General features: G+C 41.6%; 1 protein-coding gene and 1 pseudogene across 2 annotated transcripts in view; both read right to left on the bottom strand.

Annotated features, from left to right (window-relative positions):
• Positions 1-3,625: 3,625 nt before the first annotated feature.
• On the bottom strand, positions 3,626-8,322 carry LOC129624253 (40S ribosomal protein S23-like; annotated as a pseudogene).
• Positions 8,323-8,686: 364 nt separating this feature from the next.
• The window catches only part of LOC129624676 (ATP-binding cassette sub-family C member 4-like), a 169,568-nt gene continuing 153,719 nt past the window's right edge, over positions 8,687-24,535 (bottom strand). For both annotated transcript variants that reach the window (XM_055542844.1, XM_055542845.1), the window contains 2 exons: positions 14,997-15,131; positions 8,687-10,527 (listed from right to left, as the gene is read on the bottom strand). In XM_055542844.1, the coding sequence (XP_055398819.1) occupies positions 10,507-10,527; positions 14,997-15,131 (156 nt within the window). In that variant the 3' untranslated portion in view covers positions 8,687-10,506. The remainder of the gene's footprint in view (positions 10,528-14,996; positions 15,132-24,535) is intronic.

Here is a 24,535-nt window from a genome sequence, read left to right on the forward strand (position 1 = left end):
AGAGGACCCAGGGTATGGAGTTGTTAGTTGTCATGGGCTCAGTAATTTCATTCAACAACAAGTGGGAGAAATATATTTGCTATTCCATGGAAGGGACAGGGATTTTCAAGAACTGAACCCACTGCACACTTTTAAAATGGAGCAGGACCCTATGGTTCTTGCCCCCCATGTCCTCTGCCTGCCTTTTGTCTGTGGAAAAACTTTAGCCAAAGAATAAGTTTAATCAGAGAAGTGAGAATATGCAGAAACAAAGGAAAACAGTCAAAGGAGACCAATAATAATAATGTAGTTATTCAGCATAGTTAAGGACCTTTTAATTCCTTCTCAAGGGCTATAGATAATATTCTGAGCCATATCCTGTGAGTTGTCTTATAGGTATTGAAAGCCCAACCAGGTAAAAGACTATATAATGACGGGACTGTAGCCGTGACATCAGCTGCCACAATTCTGAGAACTGATCTCGAGAAATGGGAACAAACCAACCCTGGAACTGATTATTAATTGTACCTAAAACAATCAAGATGACACTGGTCAGACCACCAATGGCCAATTTCAAGATGACTGTCAGCGCTGACTGTACTGTTTCTACATGTAGCCCTCTCTGTCTATAAAAGTTCTTGTCCACTGATTGTCAAAAGAGGGGGAGTCAGCCTTTGGACAGGCATCCACCCTCCCCCCAACACACACACCTGCATCCAAAATAAACCAAATGTTCCTTTCCACTAACCTGGCCTCTTTATTGGCTTTTGAACGGTGAGCAGACAGATACCCCCCCACCCCTGCCGCCCCTTCACTTTTTGGGCTTCTATGGTCAGCCTTGGAACTATCACAGCACCTGTCATGCTGAGAGGGGAGTGGATTTCAGTGTTACAATGAAGGTGTAATGAGTGAGAAGTCAGAGACCAGCCCATACTCAAAACCATCTTGATTTTAGCTGGCTTAAGCCAGTTTTTGTGGGATCCTGTTTTTCTCAATATCTGTGCCCACCTACTTCCCTCCTGTCTCACAAGCATAGACACACTGTTTCCATAGTGACAAGGCCATCTTATCCTGTCACCTGAGAGCCCAGACCTGGTTCTCTGTGCACCCTGATGCCTAGGCCCTTTCCTATTTAAATAATACCCATTTGTCTTCCTCAAATGAAGGGTGCCAGGGTCTCCCATTTATTTCTGGCAACATCAAGCCCCAGCCAAGAGGGAGCTACCTTATAGGTTAAAAAACAACAACAACAAAATAAAACTGATTATATTAATACCTTCCCTTTCAGGCCTTCAGGAATAGAAGAGAAATTGGTCTCTTTTTCTTCATCAGGGCTATCTCCACAGCTAACAAAGGAAACAGTCATTAAAGGTAAGTCGGGGCCCTTAATATTCCATGAGGCTGGATTGTGATGAAACAGTCATCAACAATTCCCTGGGAGTAGAAGTAGAATCTTGGTAATAAAATAAAGTCTAACTTTTTGTCACTCCTTTTGTGCTGAGTCGAGTTTCACTTGCTCACAGGGTGCTTCATGGAAAGGCCTCATAGCCGGCCCATCAGACAAGACTCCCTGGTGTGTAACGGCTGCGTTGACATCTCAGCTCAGAGGGCCGAGTGCAGGATCATTGCCCCCAGCACTGCGATTCAAGATGGCATTGAGGTGTCGAATGCACAGATGCTGAGTCCAGCACTACAATCTGGAGCCACCAGCAGCACAGCTGAGCCGGTCCTCTGAGAACACCCCCAACCTCCACTTGACAGGAATCACATTCAGCAGCCCCCTGGAGGGTTTTCAGAGGAAACAGTGTCCTCTAGAACACTTTCTACTGGCACGAGCCACACCCGGCAGAGGGACTTCCCAGGTGGCTCAGCAGTAAATATCCCGCCTGCCAATGCAGGACAATCGTGTTGATCCCTGGGTCAGTAAGACCCCCTGGAGCAGGACAAGGCAACCCACTCCAATATTCCTGCCTGGGAAATCCCATTGACAGAGTATCCTGGCAGGCTGTAGTCCATGGGGCCAAAGAGTCGAACATGACTGACTGAGCATGCGCACACACACGCACACCCCTCTAGCAGAAGGAGCCCCACCTCCTGTCAGGGGAGTCTGGCTTGGGAGAATCGGTAACAAAATAGGAAGAAATCAAACCGTCTGTTTTTCCTGGTGGCTCAGAGGGTAAATTTGATCCCTAGGTTGGGAAGATTCCCTGGAGATGGGAATGGCTACCCACTCCAGTATTCTTGCTTGGAGAATTCCATGGAATTCTTGTGGGCTATAGTTCATGAAGTCGCAAAGAGTCAGACACAACTGAACGGCTTACACTTTTTCACACTTTCTGGCAAAGAAAGCAGCTGCCATTTGGGAAGAAATGAGATCTGCTTCCAATAGTGGTTGTCACTTGGCTGCAGGGTAGAATCAATCACCTGTGAGGTTTTAAAAAGTGTTGATTCCTGCGTCCCCTCCTGTGAGATTCTGATTTAACTGAGATGAGGCTTCAGCACTGGGATTTACAGAGCTCCCCTGGTGATTCAAATGTGTAGCTAAGTTTATAAACCACTGGCCTTTGACGAGGAAGCAGAGTAAACAGAGTGATTCTGCAGGAGCAGGAATGTATGTTTCTGTGTACAGGGTGTAGTTGGGGTGGGGGCCTGTGACCCCTTTTGCCCACACTGAGGCCTTCTGGCCCCTCATTGCACAGCCTTTCCACACTTCTCACCTGAATGCCTGGATTCTCCTGCGCCCTGGTGGTGATTTTCAGTATGATACAGTTGTCTCAGGAGATTTCATACAAGCCCCATCTTAGTTCATCACAAACCTATGAGCAGGATTCCCAAGGTGTGGCTTGCTGGGAGGGAAATCCTGAGAACTATACAGGATGAGCAGCTCAGCAGTAACTTCAGGAGTTGCTCCTGTGCAGGGAAGTTTAGGGAGCTCCAGGCGACTGGCCAAGCACGGGTGTGGCACACGGCTGTGGCACACGGCTGTGACTGGAACCTTCCTGTGCCTGGGATCTGAAGTTTGTGTGTGTGTGCTCAGTCATGACGACTCTTTGGAACCCCATGGACAGAGGATGGGATTTCCCAGGCAGGAATACTGGAGTGGGTTGCCATTTCCTCCTCCAGGGGATCTTCCCCACCCAGGGATTGAACCTGTTTCTCTTGGGTCTCCTGCACTGGCAGGTGGATTCCTTACCACTAGCGCCCCCTAGGGGCTCGAGGGACCTGATCTTAAAGTCAGTGACAGGTAATTCCCAGGCTCAGTGATAAAGAATCTGCCTGCCAATGCAGGAGACACAGGAGCCTCAAGATCGATACCTGGGTCGGGAAGAAGCCCTGAGGGAGGAAACAGCAACCCTCTCCAGTATTGTAATCTTGCCTGGAAAATCTCATGAACAGAGGAGCCTGATGGGCTACCGTCATAGGGGCACAAAGAGTCGGACATGATTGAACACAGGCAGTGATAAGTGCCTATAATATCGAACATCAAGAAGTGCAGAGGTGTAATGTAATAAGTGTCCCAATAAACAGCAGCTGCCCCTTGTTTTGCTCTGTGTGACAAGCATGTGCTTTTACTTAACTATCATATCATGCTTAATTTTTTATTGGTATATGAAAATTTATTATATCATTCTCTCATCATCAAAATTTATGATCTTGGTCTTTCCTTCTTGCCTTTGTAGAAGACCAAAAAAGACACTGGCTACTTTGACAACCTTAAAGCAGACTCCAGGAATGTCACCAACAGCATGACCTTTGGAACCAAATCCAGCAACCAGAACTTCATCATTTTCCTCGATAAAATTCAAGCAACCATCACTGGGTACAAAAGCCTGTGATTTTTTGCCATTCTTGGTGAACTGAACCCTGACACATTTCCTGATGGCAGAATTTGGATGTTTGGCTTCAATCCCTATTTTTTCAAGCACAATTCTCTTGGCATGAGAAGTGCATCCAAAAGGGTTGGCCTTGAGGGCTGTGCCCAAATGGGCTTTCTTACACTGTTTCCATGCTGCTTCTGGGCTCCTCTGTGGCTACAGAGCTTCCTAGCAAAAACCACAACACTTGCTCATCCTACCAGCATTGTGGGCCTGAATGAAAGACCATCATGTTTAATTTTGACACAAGCTCAGAGGGTACTAGGATGTTAGGACCCCCATCTTACAGAGATTAAGGACCTTGCTAGAGGTCATAAGACTCCTAACTGACAGATGCGGCCTCTGAGCCCCGGTGGAACCGCACAGTCTGACCCACTCCACCTGTGTCCCGCGGGACCAGGAGGTCTCCCTGCCCAAAGACTTGCTCAGTGGCTTCAGCCTGACTCCCTGGGTACCGGGTCCGTGTGGTCCTTCCAGGCACCTGCAGCCCCTTTGCTCCTATTGCCCCTGACTCAGGTCCTTCCGGAGAAGGCAATAGCACCCCACTCCAGTACTCTTGCCTGGAGAATCCCATGGACAGAGGAGCCTGGTAGGCTGCAGTCCATGGGGTCGCTGGGAGTCGGACACGACTGAGCGACTTCACTTTCACTTTTCACTTTCATGCATTGGAGAAGGAAATGGCAACCCACTCCAGTGTTCTTGCCTGGAGAATCCCAGGGACAGAGGAGCCTGGTAGGAGGCCGTCTATGGGGTCGCACAGAGTCGGACACGACTGAAGTGACTTAGCAGCAGCAGCAGCAGCAGCAGCAGGTCCTTCCTTCTGCAGGGCAGCCCCGGAGAGCACCACGATCGGCAGGAGGACACCCTTGCCCCCTTCTAGCAGCTTCTCCCTGCAGCCAACTCCCGGGGGTGGGGTCAGGCCAGGTTGTGAGGAGAATCTGGAGAGAAGCAGGAAGGTGTGAGCTTGTGGTCAGCACCTTCCTCTGACCTGGGACCTCCCTCTATTCTGACACTTCCCGCTACTCAGGGCAGCTCCACTCCATGCCCCGCGCCTCTCCATTACAAGTGCTCCTGTAGCTCTGCTGTGGATCAGAGTCACCAGGGAAGGGGTCAGAATGCAGAGTCCTAGGCTCCAGCCCCAAAGGACTGATCCAACATCCCAGTGGATTGGGTTGCAGGGGTTCCTCTGAGAACATTCTGAGAAGCATTTAACAGACCTGCCACTCACATCTGTGGGCCCTGGGTCAAGAGTATAATGAAGTCCAGCCTATATGTTTAAACATTTAAAAGTTATAAATCAAGCTAACACACTGTAAAGTACACCCTCATAACCACCTGGCAGGCTGGGATTCCTGGACCCCGGAGTTTGGAGCCAGAAGGCAGTACAGCAGAGGGAGGGGCCGACCCAGCCCCCAGCCCTACCCCTGTTCTTCCCACCTCTGGCTCTGACCTTTTCTGTGCCCTGAGGAATCTTCTGCTCAAGCAAGAGCACCTCCAGCCTTCAAGTCCAAGCTCAGGCCACCCTCTTCTGCCCAATAAACAGCTGAATCTTGACCACCTGTCGGCTGGAAGATGGGCCCCGGGAGGGAGGCCTGCACTGGCGCTGGGAACAGGGATTCTAGGGTCCAGGTATTCAGAGCACGGCCTGGAGTGGGCGGGACTCCAGGTGGCCACACCCCCTGGTCCTCTCTGGCTGCCTGCACCTGGGGGAGGGTGCAAACGCAGGATGACCTGAGCAGGGGCTCTAAACGGGCGCTTCTCAACCTGTATTGTGAGCAGGACTCACCTGGGTTGTAGAGATTCTGAGTCAGTAGGTCTGGGATAGAGACAAGATTTTGTGTTCTTGTCAGCCTCACAGGCCAGCTTCACAGGCCAGCCAATGCTGCTGGTCCACAGAATGCACTTAGAACAGCAGAACCCCAGAGCAGGGTGGGCAGAGTTTTCCTGTAAAGGACCAGGAAGCCCATTTCCAGGATTTGTGGGCCTTATGGTTTCTGCTCAGAAAAATATCTATTTCTGCTTCGTTGACTACACTAAAGCCTTTGACTGTGTAGATCACAACAAACTGGAAAACTTAAAGAGATGGGAGTACCAGACCACCTTACCTGTCTCCCGAGAAACCTGTATGCAGGTTAAGAAGCAACAGTTTGAACTGGACATGGAACAACTGCCTGGGTCAAAAGTGGTAAAGGAGTATGACAAGGCTGTATATTGTCACCCTGCTTATTAAACCTACATGAGAAAGAATGTAGGTATATGTATAACTGAATCACTGCTGTACAGCAGAAATTAACACAACAGTATAAGTCAACCATACTTCTATACATTTTTAAAGAAACAAGAAAAAAAAGCCAAGGGTGTCAGTAGGTTCACTATTAATATTTACTCTAGTTACTTTGTTAGCCTGGTGTTTGTCTGATTTTTCCATTTTAAAAATATAATTCTTCCCTAAAGAATTAATCTGAGAAGATATTTTGAGTCCATGAAAATGCTGTGTCTCTTCCAACCCCCAAACATTCAACATATGTTCAGTCAATGATGAATTTTGTCTGAATTATTTATGACAATGTCTCCTATGTGGTACTTTTCTATCAATCTGTCTACATTTATGAGTTGCCTTTCTACCATAAAAAAGAATCTTTCCCTTACTCCTATCTATTTTATGTCTTATTGGAATAAGTATAAACTCATGGATTTGAAACATGTATAATATCATATATGAAACGAGTTGCCAGTCCAGGCTCAATGCACGATACTGGATGCTTGGGGCTGGTGCACTGTGACGACCCAGAGGGATGGAATGGGGAGGGAGGAGGGAGGAGGGTTCAGGATGGGGAACACGTGTATACCTGTGGTGGATTCATGTTGATATATGACAAAACCAATACAATATTGTAAAGTTAATAAATAAATAAAAATTTTATTGTTGCAAAATGTAGGGTTTAAAAATCCTCAATCTACTGTTTATTGTTATTTACTTACAAAAGTTCTAATGTGATATAAACTCCATCTCAGAGGCTCATTTTTTTTGTCTAGGTAGTCTGCAAAATGTAATTTAAAAAATGTTTTTCACATAATGTCCTCCAGAATTAAATGTGATTAACTATTGGATCAAACACTGGTTTGGAATACACAAAGCCTCCACCTATTAGGTGGATAATTGTGAGCATTGTTGCTGAGTGAAAGAGTGAAGTTAGTCAGAACCCTCCAATGTAAACTCCATGTAGAACATTCTTAGTGTGCTAAGTCTTAACCTTGTTCTTAAAAATATCACACAATCCCAATTTGATCACGGCAGGTCACATGGTTCTGGTGTATAGACGAAGGTCTCATAGGGCTGGGGCATGTTATTCCTTCTAGTAATGTTATTTTCTAGGTCTAAATTCAAATAAATATGTATTTCTCCCAGTTTTCAACACACACTGCTGGTTTAGTCTTTGAAAAAAAAACATTTCCTTAGAACATTAGGCTTAAAAAACAAAAACTCAGTTAACCCATATTCTGTTTTAAAATTAAAATTAATAATGTACACATGAAACCTTAATTTAAAAAAACCTGTTGTGTCTCTAGGTACCCTCTTCAACACTAGGACCATGCTGCTGATTCAAGAATAGAATCTATATAAATACACGCACAGAATTGTTTTTAGACTAAAGCTACATGGCTGAAGGGTGTCCATAGTCCATTTTGTCAAGGATGGTGCCAGTTTATCTTCCTGGCACTCTGGCTGGTTACTGCTTTCCTTTCACTCTCAAGTGTCCCACTCTGGACAGTACATTCTTCGGACACCCACACTGCTGGTGAGAGCAGAGAAAGACCTGACAGGCAGATCAGTGTGACTGACTACAAAACCAGGGCTTTCTGTTATCCCAGGCTACTTCTTAGAATTACAAAATTATAAAGTTGAAAATGAAGGTTTGTTCTCAGTCATCATTTCCTCATTCAGAAAACATTTACTGAGTGCTCCCTATGTAACAGATACTGTGCTGAAAGATGCAATTAAAAAGTGAATAGGGCACAGTTCCAGGTCTTTTTCTCACTTGGTTTAGTGAGAAAACAAACCACAGGAATACTCATAGTCAGGGCAGGCTATATAGTTTACATAACCTGTGTAAAATGGGAAGAACATGCCCCTTGTTTAAGAATCACCACACTGTGACAATAGGACGCTAGCCAAGTACCATTCAGTTTAACAAATGAGAGGCGCTCAGGGTCCTACAGAAAGACGAGTTACCTAGGATGATGACTGGTCTTAAGGTGACTTCCTAGAAGAGGTGACAACTGGGCTGACCCTGGAGAATGAGATTTCTCCTCTTCATGGACCTTCTCCTCTATTTTTTAAAGCAGAGGGTATTGAGGAGAATCACTAAGTCATCATTTTGACTTACACATCAGTCATCAACAGTTTCCCCCACAGTACATCTTCATCTCCTACCTTAGAGCTGTGACACAGGATGTGGCAGGACATGAAGACGTGCTGTTCAGACCTCCCTTCAAGGATCCGTTGCCCAGCTGCTGGGGGTGCTGCCAGTGGGCAAACTTAAACCACCAGGCTGCATGCAGTGACCCTTCCAGGTGGAGATGACCTGACCATTGGATGTGTCAGGACAACCCTGAAGGGCCATCTTCACTCCAGATGCTCCAAGGAGTCAGCTCAGGTCGTCCAGCCAGTGATCCAGCTTGATCTTTCCTTCTGCCCTATCCTGTTTCTTCCCTCCTGATTCCACAGTGTTGACCCCAAGGGCAACCCTGATAAACATCCCAGCACTAAACTCAATCTGAGTCTACATTCCAGAGGACCAACCTGCAACATGTATCAGAAAACATCCCAGTACTTAGGGAGGACTTTTATTTGAAAATTACTGGTTACACATGTACTTATAACATTTAAAACCCCCCAAATAGAATACAAAATGGTGGAAACAAGGACTTTTTGTGTGAATATCATTACTTTGGTTTAAAATCCATAGCCTAATGTCTGGCCAAAATGAAATTAAGTTATATATTAATAGCAAAAGAAAACTATTCTGTTGAAACACATGAAAGTGCCATTTTATACAAAAGGCTGAATGTTAGCAGTTCCACATGTTCAATCTAATAGAAAAATATCCATTAGCATTTGAAATTTAGAGAACATTATACTTATAAATAACTCATGGGTAAAAGATATAGTTAATGAATTAAATTAGGAATTAGAAAATACATAATACTTTGGCTATTGATTGGTGTAAGTATCAAAACTTGTAGGCTGTAGCTAAAGTGGATCTCAGAAAAAATGTCAGTTTTACATACTTAGGTTAGAAAAATAATGCTGTTATTAATCTGTTTACAATTTAAGAATTTAGAGAAAAAAATTTCAAAAGGGAAAAGTTGAAAGAAAGAATAATATGACGAATTAGAAAGAAAAACAGAGCATCAATCCAGCAAAAAGTTGATTCTTTGAAAATAGGAAAAAGTTATATAAGATTACTCATAAAAAAGAGAAGGTTCAAAGAAAATTAAAAAGCCAAAAGAACACAGAGATGCTTCAGAGATTAAACATGTAAGATATTGTGAATAAATTTATGCCAATCAAGCTCAAAACTCCCAGGAAACAGATCCACTTCTAGAAAAGTGAAACTTACCAAAATGACTCTGCAGAAATAACACACTGAAGAGGATGCACATAATTACCGAAAGTTACCCAGACAGTGATGGCTGCACAGCACTGTGAGTGTGATTAATACCACCGAATTGTGTGATTAAAAATGGTTGTATGGTAAATTTTATGTTATATATATTTTACAACAATTTTTTTAATGTAAAAAATAAAATCCTCTATCTAGAAGACAGTCTAGAACATGTCTGTCCTTCATTAGCAAATCCCCTGGAAGGGTTCCTACTTTGATAAAGAATATTTTCTCTTCCTTCTCTTTTAGAGGACTTCCCCAATGGTTCAATGGTAAAGAATCTGCCTGCAATGCAGGGGAGGAACGTACAATATTGTCCTTCTGTATTTTAACCATATATTTTTGGAGGGTGACACCTCTCTCTCCTATAATGTTACTTAAACTACATTACTGTATGTTTTTCCTATTACTTTTCTCTGTAGTATTTTAACCAGAGGTCTTTGAGTGGAAAATGGATAGTAGTTCTGTTAAAGGAAGTGGTGATACAAAACGGCATCATCACACAGTCTTCAAGAATCCCTAATATAATTAGAAAGTAATATGTAATTCTGGGAACAGTAAAAAAAAAAAAAAATCTGTGAGAACTTTGTCTCAAATCTTAGAAAATGAGTTTGGCTCCAGAATCTCTCAAGACACAAAACCAGCTCTTATTGGTGGCCCGCACCTCTGATTTAGATAAAAAAGAAAATAGTATTATATATAAATAAACATAACAAATCCTTTTCCAAGAGTTTGAACTCACTGAGTGAAGTTGGAGAAAAAATTGTAGATTAATATTTGTAATATGTAAATATCTGTTTCTGGTGTAAAAAAAAGTATAATATAATTTATGCAGTGCAGAAACCTATTGGAAAAATGCCTTTGGAATAGACACAAACTCATGGTAGAATCACAGAGTCAACTCAAAAATTGTGAAGGCTGAGGGTTGTCCACTTGTCATTCATAATATTCATAACCACATGGTCATTGTGAGTGATATCTGGTTATTTCCTTTCAGAGTGCACCTGAGGGGGGGAAAAAGACAAAAAAACACATATTTATGAGTTTTAAACTCCTTCTCCTAAGGCAACACATTCTTAGGTCCACTGCTTCACATGAAGCAAATAATATCCCTACTAGAGGCACAATAGGAAAAACCAGGGGTGTATTTATTCAATGGAGGAAGTAGCCCCATTAAAACCTTCATTGGGGCTGGAGTTCTGATCATTCTGATTCACAGATAGCTTTATCACGAGTAAATTGATAAGGAAAATCATTTTACTAACTCAAAGCCTGGAGAGAAATTAATAACAAGGTGACAAAGAGGCTGGGACATCTATTAATACTCTCTGCCCAAGGGTTTCTCATTTTCACACATAAAATGAGCACAACAAATTTGGATGTTAGTATCAGGTTGTATTCCCTGTATTTTATAAACTCTGATTGACAAGCATTGAAAATAAGGAGTAAAAATGGAGAAAGCATAATACTATATTCTTGCCTGGACAATCCCATGGACAAAGGAGCCTGGTGGGCTACAGTCCATGGGGTCACAAAAAGTCAGACACGACTGAGCGACTAACACACACACACATGTAGTCATTAAAAAGAATGAGATAACCATATGCATTGATATAATCTGAGATACAACATTGAGTGAAAAAAGAAAGAATAGCTATCATTTGTGCTTAGAAACAGGAATTTTCTTCCTGATACACAGAACATCTCAACAGAACAGTCAACAGTGGTGCTGGGGCTCCACCTTGGCGGGGAGCTGTGTGATGACAGGAGTGGTGAGTGATTTTTCTTTAGTTCACAAATTTTAAAAAAGTATTTTTAAAAAGTTTTTAAATTTTGTAGCATTAGATAAGCCATGTGTTTTAAAATATATTATCATAAATACATTTTAATTGTTTAGAGCAGTGGTCCCCAACCTTTTTGGCACCAGGGACCCAGTTTCTGGAAGACACTTTTTCCACAGACAGGGCGAGAAAGAGGAGATTCAGGTGTAAAGTGAGCAATGGGGGCAGCAGCTGAAGTTTGCTCCTTTGCACAACACTCACCTCCTGCCGTGTGGCCCAGTCCCTAACAGCCCACGGACCATAACAGTCTAGCCCAGGAGTTGGGGACCCCTGATTTAGAATCTCTAAAACTACTTAAACTATGGGTGTATTTTGGAAGGCAAGTCTTCTGTCTACACCCTTTTAAAAAATGATCCGACTTTTGTACTGTAAAACATTTTATATTTCAACACCCTTAAGCATCTGCTCTCTCATCTGATCCCTGTAATAAGTGTGAAGAGGCCGGCAGGACTGTAATCCCTGCTCCACACACAGCTGAGGACCTGAGGCTTAGAGATCTTGGAGGACACAAGGCCACGTGGATGCTAAGTGCCTCTTCCATCTATTCAAATAGGTTCAGGCTCCCAGAGCTCGGATATGAGGATTTTATAACTTCTGGGCTCTATTAGGTGATTTCATGAATAGACAAAATGACATCTCTTTTGCACACTGGGAACAAAGAAATTTCAAAAAACCTCAACCTGACCTGCTTCATCACAGAACAGAGTAGATGACAGGCATTCATTCTTTGAGCTGAACTGTGTCCCCTCCAATTTTACATGTTGAAGTCCTAAACACCACCGTACCTCAGAATGTGACTGTTTGGAGACAGTATCTTTAAAGAGGCAATAAAGTTAAAATGAAGTCATACAGATGGGTCCTAATCTAACAGACTGGAGTTCTTATAAGAAGAGGAGATCAGGACACAGGCAAACAGAGGGAACTCCATGTGAGACACAGAGAGAAGACGGCGTCTCCAAGCCAAGGAGAGAGACCCCAGAAGAAACCAACCCTACCGACGTCTTGACCTCAGACTTCCAGCTGCAGGGCTGTAAGGAAATAAGTTTCTGTTGTTTGAGTTGCCTGCTCTGTGGTCTTTGTATGGCAGCCCTAGCAGACTAATGCCCCCTTCAGCTTTATGAATCTAAAAGGTATTTTTTCTACTATTTCATGGATCAGGGTCAACTAGACAGTGATCAGTTCACCTGAACTATTTGTTCAAGAAAATGTGATATGGAAGCACCTTCTCCCAGATGTTGAGTTTTCCCTTCAGAGGAATGAATTCTGTTCTGTTAGAGTGAAACCCTTGTGACTTAGGCTAATCAACCCACTGTTACAGCTCAGAACAAGGCATTTATATCTGATGCTTGCAAATTCAAAAAACTGAAAATCTGACAGCTTATCCTCCTAAGAGGATGTAAAGTATGCAGAAGTAATGTCAAAATGGGATTAGAATCAAGAACTGCATTTCTTTCTGTAGAGGTGACCTGAGCCAGTGGCAGGACTGAAACCTAAGAGTGAGGTTCGGTCACCCTGTGAACTTGAGTGACCACCTCCACCTTGGGTACCATGTGAAAGGAGCAGTGTTCTCAGACTCGGCACAGAACACAGAACCTAGGTCTGTACTCAGCCTCCCCAGCGATTCCCCCTCTGTGCTCCCTGGACCAGCTCTGTGACCTTGGGTAAGCCCTGGACCAATCTCTTTATCCATGACTTGCAATAAAAAAGGGCAGTCATGAGGATTATGTGAAATCATACATGCAAGAACTGTGTAAAATAAATTATAAAAAACTATACATATATAACTTACCATTAATATTGTTAGAGTAGGGTCAGGATTACTAGACCAGGAATCACAAGATTTCTAATTCTATGACCTATGTCTGCTTCTGTATGTATCTTATGTGACACTTGATTTAAAACATATACTTAAAGAACAGGTTTCTAATTCTGTGTCTGCTGCAAACTAGCTTAACACCAATTATACACATGGGACCACATTCCTTCTGAGGACTTAGTTTCCTCACCTATAAAATGAGGATGTTGAACCCTATTATCTTATCTGGGCATATCTAAAATTCTGAGATCAATTTCTCATTACTCAGTGACTTGATCATACATAAGGATAATATAGTTTTTTAAATGAACACTTTGACACATAAGTGTCATCACACCTCTCTTTGATGTGTAATGCCTAAGTTCAAAAGAACAAAAGGGTTTTAAGAGTACTTGCTGCTTTGTGACTTGGTTATATGGGAAATCACTAATGATTATCAGGTCTCAGGAGGGAAACTCTGACTCGGAGACACTGTAGATGAAAGTACTCTGTGAATTTTAGGCACAAAAAATACAGAGCTCCATGTTCAGCTTCTCAACATTTGCATACAGTACAGTACTTACAAACAACTATCTCCTTCCTGCCCTATGAACAGTGGAAGGCACTGCTGTGCATTTCCTCATTTCTAAGCAGGATTGAGATGAAACAGTGACAGAGGGAATTTAGGCCACATTTTAGATGCATTTTTCCTACAGAAAAACCGTTAGATACTGGGGCATGTTTTCTTTAACAGATATTTTAAATATTACACAAGTAATTTTATTCTAATTACAAGTAAAAATTTGGGAAATGCAAAAAAATATGAAGAAGGTAAAATGCATCCATAATTTAATACCCAGAGATAAATTTTCAATGGGGAAGCCTTACCACATACAGTCTGAAGCCTCATCCCACCCAAAACCATGCATCTCAAACAGCAAGAACACCACATCTTCCCTCACTCCATCTTCCCATCAATGTCAACCCCACCTTGCTCCAGAATGAATTACAGGCGGCTTCATGACAATGGCTAAGTCCTTTAAACTAGACCTCAGTTGTCACATCTGTCTAAGACACTATCACCTCACATTTGTTAGAAAGACACCACGTGACTGAATGTCACTCATCGAGGGCCTTCCTCACACCATGTACAGTGCTTAGTGCTCTCACCCATCTCATCTTCAAGCACCATTCAGAGTACAGTGTTAAGGTATTGTGAATTCCTGATTTATCCTGGTGGCAATATACCTTCTTCTGGAAGTTACAGGGAGCATAGGCAGGGAGGGGGTAACTGAATAAAATTCCAAATGACAAAGAATTAGGGATTAAATGACAGTAACATGTAGGAGTTTTCTTTACAGGTTAGAAACAGAAGCAACTTATACCTTTTCCTGGTAAATCTTCCTAGCCTCAAAATATTCCAGAATTTTTTTCCATAAACTCTCAAATTTCATGGATGTTCCTGGACAGCACTTGCATCACAAATGTGCTGAGAACCAATCAGAATGAAACATAAAGGGTCTGCAAAATGAAAGTGTTCTGTGGTCTAAGGGAATCTGAACCTAGGGTCCAAATGTGTGGTGATTCCTATTCGAAATCTGTCTGTTAGGCACAGGTGTGCATGCATAGAAGCACACACTCATCCCAAACCCCACCCCCACCACTGCTGCAGATTCTCAGCAGACCTGCTTTCAACTGCCACATGTTGTTAAGACCCAGTCATGAAGCTTAGTCTTTGGAGGTTTAGGATTGAAAAGAGCACAGAGATCCCAGGTGGATATTCTGAAGACTGAACCTGGAGACAAACTGTAATTACAACACCCTGCAGCAGGCTCACCTGTTTTGCCCTTTCAGTGAGGGCAGAGGCCTCTGCCTTGCCCAGTTTTTGCACCATCTTGTAAAACAGGCTATCTGTATTTTGCAGCAAATCATATGGCCGTGTATATTCTTTCTGTCTCCCTGAATCCAAAACCTGTTAATCAGCAGAAAGAAACCAATTAGCACCAGTGTTTTACAGTAACATATTATGTGTGTGTGTGTTAAGTCACTTCAGTTGTGTCAGACTCTTTGCAACCCTATAGACAATAGCCCATCAGGTTCCTCTGTCAATGGGATTCTCCAGGCAAGAATACTGAGTGGATTTCCATTTCACCTCCAAGGGATCTTTCCGACCCAAGGATTGAACCCATGTTTCTTATGAGTCTCCTGCAATGACAGGTGAGTTCTTTGCCATAAGCGCCAAATGTTTCACAGTAATATTAAACTTGGACAATATAGAAACAGGCAGGAAAGGGAGAATAGGGAGAATCTATTTGGGTGGTAGGTCTGGCTAGTGTTTAAATGGTTTGATTCCCCTGTTTTACTAGGCAAACAAAGGCCTAACCTGATCTTTTATTATTATAAGATTATAGGAAAGGAAGAAAATAGAAGTTTTATAGTATGATTACTGACACTCAGCAGTATGTAGCGTCTTATATTCTGCCCAGGGCATTTGGGGTTGTTATCATTAGTTAGTGCTTTTAGCTCTCAGACTCTGAGCTTTGAGGGATATGTATACAGATACACAGAGTTGGCAACTATCTTGATTCAAGAAAATGAAAGTCAATTTATCTAAAAAGCAGGTTGATGTCAGACAAACCATATGACAGTGGCCTGACAGCAAATTGTCAAATTGGTTTGACAGAATCTGAGCAGTATTTGGGAAAAAAGAAGATGCTTCTGGAATTTCTTTATGGTTCTTGATTACTGTCAGCTGCTAAGAAGAGCAGAATCCTTTATCTGAGAGGTTAAGATATTTCTTGAAGTTGGCTGTGGTTGTAGTTTATTATTCTGAGAGTATAAGACTGGCAAAAGGAGCTGCTACATAGCAGCTTTAGTAGAACTGCTCTTCAAAAAAAAAAAAATCTCTAGAAATCCAATTTTCTCCTTGGATAAGATCAAAGGAGCAATTAAGAAATTGAGCTTGTAATTCTAGTGATCATGGACCACACAGCACATGCAGGCAGCCCAATGTGAACTGTCTAGGACCTGAACCTGTTTTCACAAATTATCTTTCAGTGCTCCTTTTTCTTTCTTTCTAAATACCTTCCTTACACCCCTTTTATTGCTCATTAATAGGTCTGCCAGGTTTCCTGGGTAGCTCAGATGGTAAGAATCCACCTGCAATGCAGGAGATCCTGATTCAATTCCTGGGTCGGGATGTTCCCGTGGAGAAGGGATAGGCTACACACTCCAGCGTTCTTGGGCTTCCCTGGTGGCTCAGACAGTAAAGAATCCACCTGCAATGCAGGAGACCTAGGTTCGATCCCTGGGTTGGCAGGACCCGTGGAGGAGGGCATGGCAACCCACTCCAGTATTCTTGCCTGGAGAATCCTATGGACAGAGGAGCCTGGCTGGCTACAGGCCATGGGGTCACAGAGAGTCAGACACAGACACGACCGAGTGACTAAGCGCAATAGGTCTGCTAATTGGAAATTGAAAGGAAGAGAAAGGGGCTCAACTCTCCCTTTCAACTAATTAGTTAATGATTTTTTGGGGGGAGGGGAAGGAGTGTCTGAAACAATTTGCTCAAATGATATAACTATAAAAACTGTTCTGATGTTAAGTAGTACTTCTGCAATTCAAGTACATAAGTAAATGTATCTTAAGAGAGTATGCTAAAACTGTAAACAAGATACAGGTTTGCTTTTCCACATCTAGGTATTACAGTTAATTCCATTCTTTGTATTTAATTAGAAATATTTATTAAGTCTCATAAAGTCCATTTTCCTGTTAATCCTTTGTTCACTCCTGTGGATCATTGCTAAGGGCAGCTCTCTCAAAAGAGCCCAAGAATAATAGAATATGTCACATCCACATAATAATTTATATCTTCTGTAACTTGGCCAATTCAGATGCTCTGAATATATACTTTTACAAAAGTATACTTATACAAAAGTATACTTTTACTTAAGTATAACATGACAGAACATAACTACTCATTCTGATGTCAAGGAAGAAAAAGTACAATTTTAAAACACAGGTCTCCAAATGCCTATGGTCAACTAATCTATGAAAGAGTAGTCAAGAGTATACAATGGAGAAGACAGTCTCATTGGCAAATAGTACTGGGAAAGCAGGACACCTACATGGAAATAAATGAAATTAGAACACACTAATTTTTTGTATATATACAACCATACAAAATAATCCATATACAAAATAAACTTACAATGGTTTAAAGATGTAATATAAGACTGGATATTATAAAACTAGAGGAAAACACAGACAGAACACTCTTTGACATGAATCACAACAGTGTTTTCTTAGATCAGTCTCCCAAAGCAAAAGAAAAAAGCAAAAGTAAACAATTGGGACCTAATAAAACTTAAAAGCTTTTGAACAGCAAAGAATACCACCAACAAAATGAAAAGACAACCCCAAATGAACGGGATAAAACCAAATGTGACCGACAGGGGTTTAATATCTAAAATACACAAACAACTCATATAACTCAATATCAAAAAACCAATCAAAAAATGGACAGAAGACCTAAATAGACATTTCTCCAAAGAAGACACACAGAAGACCAACAAACACATGAAAAGATGCTCCACATCACTATTTATCAGAGAAATGTTAATCAAAATCACAATTTGATATCACTCACATGGGTCAGAATGGCCACCATTAAAGAGTCTACAAATAACAAATGCTGGAGAGGGTGTGGACAAAAGGATACACCTCCTACACTGTTGGTGGGAATATAACTTGGTGCAGCCATGATGGGAAACAGTATGGAAATTTCTGAAAAAAACTGAAAATAGAGCTACCATATGATCTATCAATCTCAGTAGTGGATATGTATTTATAAATGGCAAAAACCCTAATTCAAAAAGATACATACAACAACGTTCATAGCAGCAGTACTTAAAAGAGCCAAAATATGGAAACAAGCTAAGTGCTCATCAACACATGATTGGTTTAAGAAAATGTGATACCACAAACACACACACTTATGCACAATGGAATATTACTCAGACCATAGGAAATGATGAAATATTGCCATTCACACTAACATGAGTGAACCTAGAGAATCACACTAAGTGAAGTAAATCAGACAGAGAAAGACAAATGTGATATCATTTGTATGTAGAACCTAAATACCAATACAAACAAACCTACATATAGAACAGAAATAGATTCACAGACACAGAAAAGAAACTCAGTTACCAAAGAGGAAAGGAGAGGGCATATAAATTAAGACTATGGGATCAATAGATGCAAACTACCATAAATGAAACAAATAAGCAAAATCAGTTCAGTTGCTCAGTCGTGTCCAATTCTTTGCGACCCCATGAACCGCAGCACGCCAGGCCTCCTTGTCCATCGCCAATTCCCGGAGATTACTCAAACTCATGTCCATTGAGTCAGTGATGCCATCCAACCTCTGCTGTGCCATCTTATCCTCTGCCATGCACTTCTTCTCCTGCCCTCAATCATTCCCAGCATCAGGGTCTTTTCAAATGAGTCAGCTCTTCATATCAGGTGGCCAAAGTATTGGAGTTTTAACTTCAACATCAGTCCTTCCAATGAACAGGCAGGACTGATCTCCTTTAGGATGGACTGGTTGGATCTCCTTGCTATCCAAGGGACTCTCAAGAGTCTTCTCCAACACACAGTTCAAAAGCATCAATTCTTTGGCGCTCAGCTAACGTAATAGTCCAACATTGACATCCATACATTACTACTGGAAAAACCATACCTCTGACTACACAGAACTTTGTTGTCAAAATAATGTCTCTGCTTTTCAATATGCTGTCTAAGTTGGTCATAACTTTCCTTCCAAAGAGTAAGCATCTTTTAATTTCATGGCTGCAATCACCATCTGCAGAGATTTTGGAGCCCAGAAAAATAAAGCCAACCACTGTTTCCCCATCTATTTGCCATGAAGTGATGGGACCGGATGGCATGATCTTAGTTTTCTGAATGTTGAGCTTTAAGCCAACTTTTCACTCTCCTCTTTCACTTTCATCAAAAGGCTCTTTAGTTCTTCTTTACTTTCTGCCATAAGGGTGATGTCATCTGCATATCTGAGGTTACTGATATATCTCCAAGCAATCTTGATTCCAGCTTGTGCTTCATCCAGCCCAGCATTTCTCATGATGTCCTCTGCATACAAGTTAAATAAGCAGGGTGACAATATACAGCCTTGATGTACTCCTTTTCCTATTTGGAACCAGTCTGTTGTTCCATGTCCAGTTCTAACTGTTGCTTCCTGACCTGCATACAGGTTTCTCAAGAGGCAGGTCAGGTAGTCTGGTATTTCCATTTCTTTCAGAATTTCCCACAGTCTATTGTGATCCACACAGTCAAAGGCTTTGGCATAGTCAGTAAAGCAGAAATAGATGTTTTCTGGAACTCTCTTGCTTTTTCAGTGATCCAGCAGATGTTGGCAATTTGATCTCTGGTTCCTCTGCCTTTTCTAAAACCAACTTGAACATCAGGAAGTTCATGGTTCACATATTGCTGAAGCCTGGCTTGGGGAATTTTAAGCATTACTTTACTAGCGTGTGAGATGAGGGCAATTGTGTGGTAGTTTGAGCATTCTTTGGCATTGCCTTTCTTTGGGATTGGAATGAAAACTGATTTTTTCCAGTCCTGTAGCCACTGCTGAGTTTTCCAAACTTGCTGGCATATTGAGTGCAACACTGTCACAGCATCATCTTTCAGGATTTGAAATAGCTCAACCGGAATTCCATCACTTACACTAGCTTTGTTCATAGTGATGCTTCCTAAAGCCAATTTGACTTCACATTCCAGGATGTCTGGCTCTAGGTGAGTGATGACACCATCGTGATTATCTGGGTCATGAAGATCTTTTTTGTACAGTTCTGTGTATTCTTGCCATCTCTTCTTAATATCTTCTGCTTCTGTTAGGTCCATACCATTTCTGTCCTTTATTGAGTCCATCTTTGCATGAAATGTTCTCATGGTATCTCTAATTTTCTTGAAAAGATCTCTAGTCTTTCCCATTCTATTGCTTTCCTCCATTTTTTTGCATTGATCACTGAGGAAGTCTTTCTTATCTCTCCTTGCTCTTCTTTGGAATTCTGCATTCAAATAGGTATATCTTTCCTTTTCTCCTTTGCTTTTCACTTCTCTTCTTTTCAAAGCTATTTGTAAGGCTTCCTCAGACAGCCATTTTGCTTTTTTGCATTTCTTTTTCTTGGAGATGGTCTTTATTCCTGTCTCCTGTACAATGTCAGTCCTGTGGCCACTGCTGAGTATATAACACAGGTAACTATATCCAATATCCTGTAATTATCTATAATGGAAAATATTCTGAAAAAATATATACATATTTGGTGAATCACTTTGCTATACATCTGAAACTAACAAAATATTGTAAATCAACTATATTTCATGCTTACAAACATGAGTAACACATAACCAAAACACATTTGAGGAACACTTAGGTAAATTTGCATTAACTTCTGAATTGATTCTGCAAACATTTATTGCAAATTTAAGTGCAATGATGGCACTTTGCTAGATGCTGTGGAGGATGAATCACACATAAGCCACAGGCCCTGCCCCTAGGGAGCCTGTACTGAGAGGAGAGAGAGAGAAGATAATTTCAAGTGTCTATCATGCATGAAAAAAAGCACAAGAAGCGTTGAGTAACAGAAGAGATGACTTCTGGTCAGAGGTTCTGAGAATGAGCTTCAAGGAGGAGAGAGGGCAATGGACTAGACCTTGAAATAAGGACAGACGTGAACATGGAGAAATGGGTGGGTGGGTGTACAGTGGTCTTTTCAGACACATGGACTATCATGGGCCAAATGGACAGGAGATAAGCCTGGCAGCTCCTTAAGGGCATGGTTATGCAGTTTTCCTTGTTTGCTGTTGCATCTCAGGGCCCTAGCATTGTACATGATAAGCAACAGGCACACAGTACATGCCAGTTGAAAGTTCAATACAAATGAAACTAAATTCAGGGTGTGACTGGGTGAGCGGCCAATGGTGTAGTTTGTCAAGACTACAGGGTGACATCAAGGGGAGGATGAGTCCAGCTGGCATGGGGAACAGCTAAGGCAGGGGATACAGGGATGACAGTATGAGGGATGTGGACCTGGAGAACCACCTGCCTCAGGTTGATGGCTGTGGACAAGAGGGAGAGTGAGAGGGGATATGAGGGAGGGGCAACCAGGGCTGAGGATGGAGGCTTCAAACTCGTTTATTTCAAATATTGGAAAAGATAAAGAAGAAAAGAGATAGAGAGGAGGGGGAATTGAGAGGAGCAGGAGTGCAGTGCAGCCACAGATATTCCAGGGAGCTGTCCTACACATAAAAATTAAATGGAGCCACTGCAAGGTAATATGATTAGTTTTCATTGGCAGGATGCCATCAGTGATAATGGAGTGGCTGCAGGGAAAGGTGGGGGCAGGAGAGGCTGGAAGAAAAGCCTAGTAAGAAAAGATGCCAGGAAGAGTTTTCACTACAGTGACAAACATTAAAGGGAGATCCCATTAGGAACAAATAGAGTATGGAGGTGACGATCTGAGTGTTAGACCTCTGATTTTGGCCACCAGGTGACACAGGGACAGTTGTCCAACCTTGGAAGTTGGGTCCCTAATAAAAAGGGTTCTTGTGATTTTCTCAGGGACTGGACACTCAAAAATTTTTCTTAGGTCCTGAAATAATAAATCATTCTTCTTACCCATGGAATGATGGATGCTGGGTCATGGTCACCTCCATCATTGCTCTCCCAAATCTGCTGCTTTTCCATGTAACCACCTCCTTCATAAAGTATTTCTTTTCCCTTATTGTGCTCTCTGGTGGTGGTTTAGTCGTTTAAGTTGTGTCCGACTCTTGTGACCCCATGGACTGTAGCCCGCCAGGCTCCTCTGTCCATGGGATTTTCCAGGCAAGAATACTGGAATGGATTGACATTTCCTTCTCCAGGGAATCTTCTCGACCCAGGAATCGAACCTGGTTCTCCTGCATTGCAGGCAGATTCTTTACTGACTGAGCTATGAGGGAAGCCCTATTGTGTTCTCTACTTCCATATTAGTTATCTTTCTTCTAAAAACTTGAATGAAAGCTCTTGGCATGTTTTTGAAGGAGATTTCTCTTCTGAAATGTTCTAACTGTATCCATGTAGGTTTATGAAAGAAAAATTCCATGAAGGTAAAAAACAGAATTTAAGTAAAACTCTAGTTAGGTTTGAGTTGTTTTTGTGTTTTTCAGGTGGGTATATTACATTAGTTTCTGGATTTGATTTCTCTGGGAAAAGTACTTAGCAGAGGTTTGAGCTGAGGAAAAGAGGTAAAGAATATGCATAAGATTGTTTACAAATAGAAGAGGTGGAATTTGAGATTTCTATTCCTGGTTTTGGTCCTTCATCATTCATTTCCAAAGAATAATTACACAGTGAAAATGTAAAACAGAGACAACAACACTGTTACAGCAAGTTCAGATTTTCATTTGCCTCCTTTGCTCATTCTTCTAGGGAGAATACAGGTGATATGAAGACTGGAGTGTGCAGAGATGGGAGGGGACAACTGAGCTCTTGGCTGAAGAGAAAACAGGTCCCAAGCACCCAGTGAATCCTAAAAATGACAGGAAGAACCCACCTTTTAAGGCAGAGACAGTGGTGGGTATTAGGAGAAAGAGGATTTCTAATTTATCTGTCTTGCTTCACTGTTTTGGAGGCAATAAAGAAGATTAAATTAGCTGTCCTTATGACTCCATAACGTTTAATAAAATTAAAATTGAGAGAACATCCTTATAAAATAGAATTCTGAAACATTATTGGTACTCAATGAACCAAAGCTGGATAAATCCCTTTGAAGAGTCAACACAAAAACGAAGTTATTAACTGAGTCAGTTGTTTCCCAACAAGTCTTTTGCTTGGCTTACTTAGAGTAAACAAAACCATTTCAAACAGCTGAGATAAGATAAGTGAAAGGCAAAGGAGAAAAGAAAAGATATACCCATCTGAATTCAGAGTTCCAAAAAATAGCTATGAGAGATAAGAAAGCCTTCTTTGGTGATCAATACAAAGAAATATAGGAAGACAATAGAATGGGAAAGACTACAGATCTCTTCAAGAAAATTAGAGATAACAAGGAAACATTTCATGCAAAAATGGGCACAATAAAGGACAGAAATGGTAATGGACCTAACAGAAGCAGAAGATATTAAGAAGAGGTGGCAAGATTACACAGAAGAACTATATAAAAAAGTTCTTAATGACCCAGATAACCATGATGATGTGATCTCTCACCTAGAGCCAGACATCCTGAAGTGCAAAGTCAAGTGGGCCTTAAGAAGCATCACTATGAACAAAGCTTGTGGAGGTTATGGAATTCCAGCTGAGCTATTTCAAATCCTAAAAGATGATGCAGTGAAAGTGCTGCACTCAATATGCCAGCAAATTTGGAAAACTCAGCAATGGGCACAGGACTGGAAAATGTCGGTTTACATTCCAATGCCAAAGAATGTTCAAACTATTGCACAATGTACACATTTCACAGCTAGCAAAGTAATACTCAAAATCGTTCAAGCTAAGCTTCAACAGGATGTGAACCAAGAACTTCCAGATGTACAAGCTAGATTTAGAAAAGGCAGAGGAACCAGAGATCAAATTGCCAACATCCATTAGACCATAGAAAAAGCAAGAGAATTCCAGAAAAATATCACCTTCTGCTTCATTGACTATGCTAAAGCCTTTGACTGAGTAGATCACAACAAACTGTGGAAAATTCTTCAAGAGATGAAAATACCAGACCACCTTACCTGCCTCCTGAGAAATCTGTATGCAGGACAAGAAGCAGTAGTTAGAACTGGATATGAAATAACAGACTGGTTCAAAATTGGGAAAGGTGTACGTCAAGGCTGTATATTGTCACCTTGCTTATTTAACTTCTAAGCCAAGTACATCATGTGAAATGCTGGGCTGGATGAAGCACAAGCTGGAATCAAGATTGCTGGGAGAAATATAAAAAACTTCAGATATTCAGATAACACTACCCTTATGGCAGAAAGCAAAGAGGAACTAAAGAGCCTCTTGATGAAGGCAAAAGAGGAGAGTGAAAAGCTGGCTTAAAACTCAACAATCAGAAAACTAAGATCATGGCATCCAGTCCCATCATTTCATGGCAAATAGACTGGGAAACAGTGGAAACAGTGACAGATTTTATCTTCTTGGGCTCCAAAATCACTGCAGAGAGTGACTGCAGCCTTAAAATTAAAAGATACTTACTCTTTAGAAAAAAGTCTGTGACAAATCTAGACAGTGTATTAAAAAGCAGAAACATTGATTTGCTGATGAAGATCTATATAGTCAAAGGTATGGTTTTTCCAGTAGTCATGAATGGATGTGAGAGTTGG

Source organism: Bubalus kerabau, chromosome 12, assembly GCF_029407905.1.
Source record: "Bubalus kerabau isolate K-KA32 ecotype Philippines breed swamp buffalo chromosome 12, PCC_UOA_SB_1v2, whole genome shotgun sequence".
NCBI classification, from domain to species: Eukaryota; Metazoa; Chordata; class Mammalia; order Artiodactyla; family Bovidae; genus Bubalus; species Bubalus kerabau.